Source organism: Glandiceps talaboti, chromosome 4 (assembly GCF_964340395.1).
Source record: "Glandiceps talaboti chromosome 4, keGlaTala1.1, whole genome shotgun sequence".
Classification (NCBI taxonomy): Eukaryota; Metazoa; Hemichordata; class Enteropneusta; family Spengelidae; genus Glandiceps; species Glandiceps talaboti.
This window is the reverse complement of record NC_135552.1, coordinates 26,484,280-26,494,680: the sequence shown is the minus strand read 5'-3', so window position 1 is coordinate 26,494,680 and position 10,401 is coordinate 26,484,280. Positions and strand designations below refer to the sequence as shown.

General features: G+C 37.8%; 1 protein-coding gene across 1 annotated transcript in view; it reads right to left on the bottom strand.

Annotated features, from left to right (window-relative positions):
* LOC144433498 (partner of bursicon-like) overlaps positions 1-8,542 on the bottom strand; it is an 8,948-nt gene extending 406 nt beyond the window's left edge. Inside the window, exons 1-2 of the mRNA XM_078121802.1 lie at positions 8,416-8,542; positions 7,932-8,198 (exon numbers count right to left, since the gene is read on the bottom strand). Of these exons, the coding sequence (XP_077977928.1) occupies positions 7,932-8,168 (237 nt within the window). The 5' untranslated portion in view covers positions 8,169-8,198; positions 8,416-8,542. The remainder of the gene's footprint in view (positions 1-7,931; positions 8,199-8,415) is intronic.
* Positions 8,543-10,401: the final 1,859 nt, after the last annotated feature.

Genomic DNA, 10,401 nt, shown 5'->3' with positions numbered 1-10,401 from the left:
CAGTCAGCAGTCAGGCAGTCAACCAACCAACCAACCAACCAACCAACCAACCAACCAACCAACCAGTAAGTAAGTAAGTAAGTAAGTAAGTAAGTAAGTAAGTAAGTAAGTAAGTAAGTCAGTCAGTCAGTCAGTCAGTCAGTCAGTCAGTCAGTCAGTCAGTCAGTCAGTCAGTCAGTCAGTCAATCAATCAATCAATCAATCAATCAATCAATCAATCAATCAATCAATCAATCAATCAATCAATTAATTACAAATAAATAATCGACCAGCCAGCCGATTGGATAATAGTAATCAGTCATCTTGTGCGCGATAGCCGCGCGCGATGTGGTGTGATGTGATGTGATGTGATGTGATGTGATGCGATGTGATGCGATGTGATGTATGTGTGAGAGTGTGTATGTGCATTATCTTCCTTGCATTATAGTGGTTTATGTACTCAATAAATGTCTGAGTTTCGTTATCTCGATTTCCACGCCTTGAACTGTGATCAGTACTCACTGAGTGAGCTTACACTTAAAATGCAATCATTTCATGAGAACACAGTCATTAGTACGTTTGTTTTATGGGAACGAATTCACATTCCGTAAATGGCATTGACACTTCATAGCTAAGTTTCAGGCTGCCTCTCACCTCTATGTCCAATATCACCATGACTACACGTGTTGTCTCAGCTGAGAGATTTACCAGACTCTGATATTACTGACATACATTTCAGTATGAACTATGAACAACTTTTCTTATCCGACAAACATGATGGAAACCTAACAATTCAGGACTGCACGGTAAAAAGTCTCATAAGTTTACAGCATTTAATCTAGGTTGTATAAATAACATCTCATACGACAAATACGGCATAAGTAAAATCCTACTACTCTATTTGACTATGTAAGTAGTGCAGGTAATGATATAGCTAGCAAAGAAATGAAAGATATAAATAATTTTAACAGCAAGTCGCAGATTAAATGTTCTGAATAATTTGCCTAATTATTGCCCTAGAACCTTTCAATTACAGTTTATGTAAATTTACTTCCTTATCAAACAAGAGGGCATGGATTTCCGACAAGTCTATTTGTAATAAAGTACAGCAACATGTTCTGCACAGGAGACAATTTATCCAATGCATATGTGGTTGATAAGAAAATCTCCAAGAAAAAACAGATTTAAGACACAATGATAAGAAAGTATAGTATTTCATATATGTATAGCTGGATAACATAACAAAATGAAAATAGCGAAGACATCCGCTTGTTTGTTGAGTTAACGATGCGTTAGTCAATGCTTTCAAGCAACTCTACCGCACACAAGTATTCTATTTCCTCATATCCAGCCAAAGGTTAGTTGTGACATTAACCACTGCGAGTTATTGAATGGACAGGGTTTGACATGTACACTTTGTAAATCGTCTGTACTCCAAAGATGTTCCGAGTTTACACATTCTACGTATATAACATACAGTGCTCCTCGGAAATAAAAAAAATAAACTTTTGCTGTTACTAAGTTCAAGAAAACAACCAACCCCTTTCCAGTGTTACCGTTCAAATTGTTCAAATAGAGGTCAAAATGGCATCAAAATTATGCCATTTCAAATTTGCTGGTTCGAGCCTCGCCGATGCCATTTTTATGAATAGACTCAAGCCCCTGGGCAAGATTTGAACCCTTTTGTTCCCTACTGTATGAGTGGGGACCTAAAATACATTTTATGATATTACATCAAGCCTACCAGCTTACACAGGCTGCAATGAATTGTGTGCTCCTTTGGAAGTTAAGGAAGTATAGAAATGTATGCTGTGCCGCAGCAGGTCCTTGTCAGGGCCTGTAAAGGGTCCCTCCCCATCCATCCCTCCTTACTTGATTTCCTTATAGGAATAATATGCAGAATATGAGAAGATAAAGATTCCTTAGGGGACAGTCAGTTTTAACTGACTGGGGGCGGTGTTTTCGTGTGCGTCTGTGTGTGTGTGTGTGTGTGTGTGTGGGGGGGGGGGTCATTTTGAAATACACCACTTGAAGTGGGGGTGCATTTTGGAGAACACCATTTGAAGTGAGGGGGGGGGGGGGTTACTTTGGCGAAAAAAGAGTGTACTTGTCATTTTTATGCCGTGAAATAACTCTGTATTTTGTCAACATTTTCTACTTCAGGAGAGGGAATACCCCTCCCGTAACCTCCCCATTCATATTTACATATATGCATACGCCATGTGCATTATTTTCTAAAATAAGAATGTCAGCATGTAGTATTTGGTGTAGTACATCAAGAATGGCTAGTTGTATATCAGGTTAGGGTTAATGTTTGGATTATACCTCTCTCTATATTTCACTTAACTGAATTCAGCACAGTGGACATATATTGATCAGCATACACAACACTATTAATTGGGGTTATTTGTGTTTTCAATCAATTTGTCATCCCCATAATAAAAAACTGTTTTAGAATGAAATTGTAGGGGCACTTTAGTTTTTGCTACATCTGAATGTATTAAGGGAATTCAAAAAAAACATTGAAAATAATGTTCAATTAATTTGTATTAATTAAAATACACTGCACAGAGAAATGTATTTGATTCCACAGTTTTATTAGAGGTCGTACTACAGTGTGTAATGCCAAAAGTAGGTATATCATAGGTAGCATTTTATTAGAAATATGTTCATGTCAACATTTGCTAAATTTGACCAATTTACTAGAGTCGTATTAACTGCAGTTAATGATGGAGTCTACCACACATTGTGTGTTGTGTACTGAGATACTCAGAGGAATAATATACATGTTTCATAGATTCTAAATAAACATGGACAAAGAAAACAAAAGTTGTACCAAAGGTTATCCATGCTCTTTAATAACATTCAAATGGCATATAGTATGACAGCGTTAGAGTAAGACGTACCCAGTATAGTTAACATAGAAAATGGTATAAAATTATAGGGTGGGGAAGTCATTTTGGAAAATGTGATCTTTCCTGGTGGAGGGGATGACTTTGGCTTTGGTCAGCGGAACTGGGGGTCAGTTTGAGAAAACACATGTTCAACTCCAAAACACCCCCCCCCCCCACACACACACACCCATAGTCAATTAAAAGTATATCCCACCAACTTCCATCCTTTGGGAATATGAAGTGTGCTGGCAAATAAAGGTGTCAGATCAAAGACTAAACTGACAATCTAATCACCCCTACTGTCCTGTTCACCACACAGAAAGGATACGCCCCTTTTGGAATTTGAACTAAAGACCAGTAGAGACATGAAGATACATGTACACATTTTTTTTAAAAGCCATTTGTATATCCCAACTCATACCCGTATACTGTTTGCGTTGAACTGCACCTTGATCTCGAGGGAGAAAATATCAACACTTTTCGTATCGTCATTTCTGGTCGTTCTGTCATCTGAAGTATCCAGAGGTCGTAATATTGGCAATATTTTATAGACGGAAACCATATTTCTAAGGCATACACAAAATAGCAATTGTACCACGTGTGTGTACACACACATACAGCTATCAACACTAAATTCTGTGACATTGCTAGTTTCAAGGTTTTTCATTGTAATTTAAAAGAGATTTTACATTTGACCTGCGATTACTGGATCTACCCTGTCTGGCCGAGGGCATGTTTCCGCCTGTTCCCATCAAATCAAAGGCTGTGTTTAGCTAGCACAGAAACATGTTTTTAATGTCCGTTCACTTGTCTATGAATCCCTGTTGTTATCATTGCAATATACGCGATCATTTGGCTGTTGTTATGGGCGTGGTCATGATGCTAGACATATTTGCCGACATTTTTTGAATGTTCGTTCACTTGTCTATGAATCCCTGATGTTATCTTTGCAATATACGTGATCACATGGCTGTTGCTATGGATGTGGTCTTGTTGTTAGGTATATTTGCATACATTTTTTGAATGTTTTGTCATTTGTCTATTAATCCCTATTGTTATCTTTGCAATATACGTGATCATTTGGCTGTTGCTATGGCGTGGTCTTGTTGCCGGGCACATTTACATACATTATTGAATGTTTATTCAATTGTCTATTAATCACTTGTTATCTTTGCAATATCTGTGATCATTTGGTTGTTGCCATGGGTGTGGTCTTGTTGCTAGGCATATATGCATACACCTTTTGAATGTTTGTTCACTTGTCTAAGAATCCCTGTTGTCTTTGTGAAATGAACCACAGTCTGCCTGTTGCTAAGGGCGTAGTCATGGTTGTTAGGGATATTTGCATACATTTTTGAATGTTTACTCACTTGCCTACCAGATGATGTTGTTATTTAATCAAAATATACTGCAATTTGGTTGTTGCTAAGGGCGTGGTCATGGTTGTTAGGGCCAATTACATAAGTATGACACTCACAATTTGCAGAGTAACAGTAACACTTTCAGAATCACAACCAAATTCAATCTGATTAAAATCCGATGTAGATGTCGGCTAATCGTTCATTGCTATTTTACCTTCGTTATTTTGCCTGAATTGACCTTCGTAGTACATCTTTACGCTTTTAGCCTGATCGCCTCCTCACACACACTTGTTACATTATGTTAAGTACCCCATGAAATCTTTAATGGTTTAATTAGATCAATAAAACAATAATTTCTGTACTCATCTGGCCTAAATATTCCTACAGACATTTCACCAAAAAAATCATGGGTTTTTAGCCCTAATTTGCATATCGCTAATGTATAGAGAGAGAGAGAGAGAGAGAGAGAGAGAGAGAGAGAGAGAGAGAGAGAGAGAGAGAGAGAGAGAGAGAGAGAGAGAGAGAGAGAGAGAGAGAGAGAGAGAGAGAGAGAGAGAGAGAGAGAGAGAGAGAGAGAGAGAGAGAGAGACTATCGCGGCACTACTGAACCTTATCAGTTCAGTTTAGTTGTGCTAAAAAACGACTATGGGATTGGCAACAGTGTGTTTATGTTTGTTTACGATTTCATCATTAGATACGTCTTATACTCTTTTGAAAGCAATACCTGTGACATACCTATGAACTGTAAACAGAGCTTAATCAGAATAGTAAGTCACTTTGAACACACTAAATGTAGTTCTAGGCTACGGTGTGTCGAGGCTCTCCACCTAGGTTTCTGTGAATAAATGTGTGACCACACTGCCTACACTTTCCGAACTCTGCTTTTAATTTGAATAGTCTAGTGCTATCTGTGTCATCAAATCTCAATATTTCTCTTTACGTATGAAGTCCTGAGTTAAACTTTCAAATTCAAATGAAACCACCCCATACAGTCAATAACACAATTGGCGGTTTACTCATTTGCATGAACAACTTTTGGTTTGTAATTTTTCATACACAGATGCTCGCAAATTGACCCGCACTTTCACCATTTGACGCACAAGTTGACCCGCAAAATAACGCTACTGGTGCTATTGAAGTTGCATACATCATAGAAATCTATGACAGTGACGACAGTGAGGTCGTTAGGTCGAACGGAGTAGCTATACGTACAATGAGCTACGGAATTGCTATTATATACGTACAGCGAGCTACGGAGTAGCTATACGTATATAGCGAGCTACGGAGTAACTATAGCGTACAGTGAGCTATAGAGTAGCTATACGTACAGCGAGCTATGGAGTAGCTAAACGTACGGCGAGCTAATGAGTAGCTAAACGTCCAGCTGGCTACGGAGTAGCTATACGTACAGCGAGCTACGGAGAAGCTATATGCACGTTCAGCGAGCTACGGAGTAGCTATATACGTAGTTCGCTGTTCGGCCTCACTGTCGTTATGTAGTTATCTATGATATTCTATATATATTCTATATATTCTATAGCAACTGCACGAGCACCTGTGATTCGATACCACGTTAATACTATAATTTGAACTGCTAAAGTTAATAATCGACAATTTGACCAAAATAATGACTTAAGACCAAAATCACACCATACCACACGTGATCATATTATCAATCATTGTTTATATGTTATTTTTGACTCTAGATAATGTAATGCCGTCTGTAAATACTGATATGTGCCATTTCGCAATATATCCTAGGAGGCGATCAGGCTAAAAGCTTAAACATGTACTACGAAGGTCAATTCAGGCAAGATAACGAAGATAAAATAGCACTGAATGAACGATTAGCCGACATCTACATCGGATTTTAATCAGATTGGCTCTGAAAAATGCTGTACTGTAGCTTCTTATTAGTACGTGTAAATGTGTGTTCGTAGTTGAGAATCGTTGTTTAAATGTGTTCTCTGTTAGCCCAAAGTATAGTTTTGTGTTGTTGTTATCTGGTGTGACTTGTGCCCTGTATATAACGTTGGTTGATAGGCAGTTGCCGTTGAGTAGTGGACACTGTTTACGATCTCTACAGCTGCAGGATTTATTAGCTTTCAGCGTATGGTCCGTACTGACTGACTTGTTGTGTGCTTTCACAATACTCGACATGTTCGGCATGCAACTGTAACTTAACTTCAGATTTCCTTTGTTGAAGATTTTATGTAGTTTGGTGTTGGGGGGGGGGGGGTGCCTCTCAATTAGACGGAGAAATATCTTGCCGATGTTGAATGGTGGATTAAACCAGATTATGTTTCTTTGTCTGTTATTTCTCTTCTCAGTTCCCTATGTGTGGAGTTTCAATATACGTTAAATTTTCCTTATAGCCGCTGTTTTTCAGGGCATCGTTGTAGAAAGGTGCAGCTTTTTCAAATAATTCCTTGCTGGACGATACTAGTATGCTGGAGACACGTTTGCTTACTGCCGATATATATAATTGTGCTCGAAAACTTGTCAGCGGGTTGAACAATCGTTGTTAGGCTAACGAAACTTCCATATTGAAATAAGGAGACCGAAACAACCAATTTTGTGTCAATATTCAATGCTAATAGTAGTTATTATCATTAATCCATGCAATTGTGTAATGTACAGTCATATAGTTGCCAAGAATCATCTCAGGACACAAAACTGTGTACATGTGTTTTTCGCAGAAAATTCAAAAACTGTTTTTGATTTTTATATATTTCAAATGTGCTGACATCGACATAACCTCAAACCATTGAACTTGTTTTGGTTGCCGGGGGCATAACGAGATAAACTTATATCAGATATAATAATGTTTGCCCTAGTTGCGTAATTGGTGAACAATCGCTATTGTACATTCTCTCCAGAGCGATGCGTCTGAGCGTGACAGTTCCCTGATCTGAGTAATTATTATTTATATGTCCAAACAATATTTGTTATAGGATCTCGAAGGCGCCTCATTTGTATTTTATTTTACATTCGAAATGATCTTTTTGGTTGACTGACTGAATTTGATTTTAAAAAAAGACAGTTTTAAAAGTTGAAAAAACTCAAGTATTCGAATAAATGTTGATCAAAGGTACAATGACACCACGTGCGAAACATAAGTGATTGTTGGTATATTGTGAATATGCTGGCATAAAGATTCTTAGGAGGGGGGGGGGGGTCGTCACTTAACTCGTACTGGTCTATGAGACGACGACGACGACGACGACGACGACGACGACAACAACAACAACAACAACAACAACAACAACAACAACAACAACAACAACAACAACAGCAGCAACAGCAACAGCAACAGCAACAAGAACGGACTTCAACGACCGTTCGTTTAAACCCTGCCACTGTTTACACCTCCCTGCGTACGTATTATCCTTAATCGAACACTATAATATTATGCAGTGAATACACTGACAAATTTTGTACCCCCACTAACGTATACGTTATTCGTTTATTCATAGCTTTTAAATACAGTTTTGCCACGTTTCGGCTCTGAGCTCGAGGTTTCGACAAGGAGAGCTTTTTTTAAGACCAAAATGTTAAATAAATGTTGAGGGTTATCACTGTAATCGACTCCAAGTATAAAATTAATGTATCCAATCCACCATCCACTCACATCTAGAGTAAGGTCACCATATTGATATTGTGTTAACAGAAAACGTTAGTAATAATGTATACTAACCTTTAAAAATCCTGTTGGTGATACAACGCTTGGTGAAACTTGTGATACACATGACCCTTCGCACTTTTGCAGACTAGCAGTACCGGAGCAGAATTTTTTGAAGCCAGTGTCTTCGTCTAAAATTTCCTGATTAATGACTAATTCCGTTACATCGGGGTAACAACTGTCATGTTGCTGTCCTCTCGACATCATGAACAAGGCAGCGGTGCAGTATGTTATTAGAAGTAGAAAGTTCATTGCAAAAAGGAGAGAAGGAAGAAACGAAACCTAAATGGACAAAGAAGAAAGATTTGGGTTAATACCGTACCGACATTGTTAACATGTATGCTTCGTCAGCTCAATCTAACACGCGTTCAGGTATACATGTTAGACTCATCAAGGCGATTGACAATTCCATGATCAACTTTGCGGAGGGTTTATAACAACATGCACTACATGCAATCGCCAATAACCTTATGTACACGAAGTATTTTGATGTTATTACCTTAACCAATCACCAATAGTTATATCGACACTTGCACTATGGTGTACTTGAGTAAACGTAATAGACCAGTGCTGGCACTCTACGACTCCAAACTGAATACATGAGCATTCTCACAATACTGTAATACTGTACCCAATGCCTAACCCACGGCTTGGCAATAATTGGTCGACCACAACACGTGACTAATGAGAGACTGAAGTTGCAAAGACACTGCGCCTCCAATTGTGATCGCTTAAGTGTACAAGGGCTTGATGAAACCCACTCGCAATCGACTGTCCATAAGTAATAGCATACGCAATGGCATATGCAAAACCTCGTTCGTGCGTCACCAAGAACGTCCAACGTCAACGATGCAAATTCCTACAGAATATTGTCAGAAATGCGCATTTACGTATGCTTTCTATCTTTAAATTCCAGGTCACGTGCACATATATGAAAGTATGGCGGTTACTGATGATACATACATATATACATACATACATACATACATACATACATACATACATACATACATACATACATACATAGTACATACATACATACATACATACATACATACATACATACATACAGACAGACAGACAGACAGACATACATACATACATACATACATACATACATACATACATACATACATACATACATACATACATACATACATACAGACGTACGTACGTACGTACGTACGTACGTACGTACATACATACATACATACATACATACATACATACATACATACACACATACATACATACATACATACATTTAACATAGATGGACAGACACGTAGATAGATAACTAGATAGATAGGAAGATAGACAGACAGACAGACAGACAGACAGACAGACAGACAGATACGATAGATAGAACGATAGATAGAACGATAGAACGATAGATAGATAGATAGGTAGATAGATAGAACGATAGATAGATAGATAGATAGATAGATAGATAGATAGATAGATAGATAGATAGAACGACAGATAGATAGATAGGTAGATAGATAGATAGATAGATAGATAGATAGATAGATAGATAGACAAACACAAACCAAGCGAATGAGCACACAGGTAAGGGAACAGAGAAAAAATATTCAGCCAAGATTAAAGACGTAATGTACTAAAGTTGTTTGCAATGGGTTTTTTTTATTAGCAAATTATTCTATTCTATTGCCCTTTATTATCCCGACACGATTAATGCTGAATACTAAAGCTGTCGAGCTGCAGAATAAAGAAGACAACATGATGTAGGCCTATTGCCATGCCATGCCATGGTAACTTACTAAGATCGATTTCCTGACTGAAATACTGCACGGAGAGCAATGATAATGAGCCCAGACACTATGATGATATATATATCTTTCCATGAAGGTCTAAACAGTTATGTGGTCAGCGAAAATTGGTCCATCATAAACAATTACACGACATTATGAATCAGTGTTGGTAAAATAATGTACATTTGTTTAATTTGCCCCCAATGAGTTGACTCAGTAAATAGTGGGTGTTTCCTGATCATAGTGAAGGTGTAGTATCATAAGATTCGAGTAAATTAATATTTATATTGGTATCCCATGATTCCAGGGCGTGCATTGTCACGATCCCTAGAAGCGTCATTAAAATGTAAATCATTCGAATTACTATGAATATCAACCTATACTATAGACAAACTAAGAGAGAGTCAAATTGAAACCATTGTTGGTACACTACACAAATAGGTGATATAAGTGTTTGGTTATGTGTATAGAATCATCCTGTAAGCAAGATAGGTGTAAACACTGAATGGGGTAGAATGTGCGGCCATATATGTCAAACATAGTACTCAAAGTGCTTTGAAATTGACAATTGTAAAACTGCTCAATATAAACAGTCATTCTTTGTAAAAAAAAACACTTAGTAGACTGGAACCATCTGGATAATAGTACTGTGTGCCTTTAAAATGGCAGTCACTGTCAAAAACCATTCTGACTAAATACTCTCCTCCGGTGTG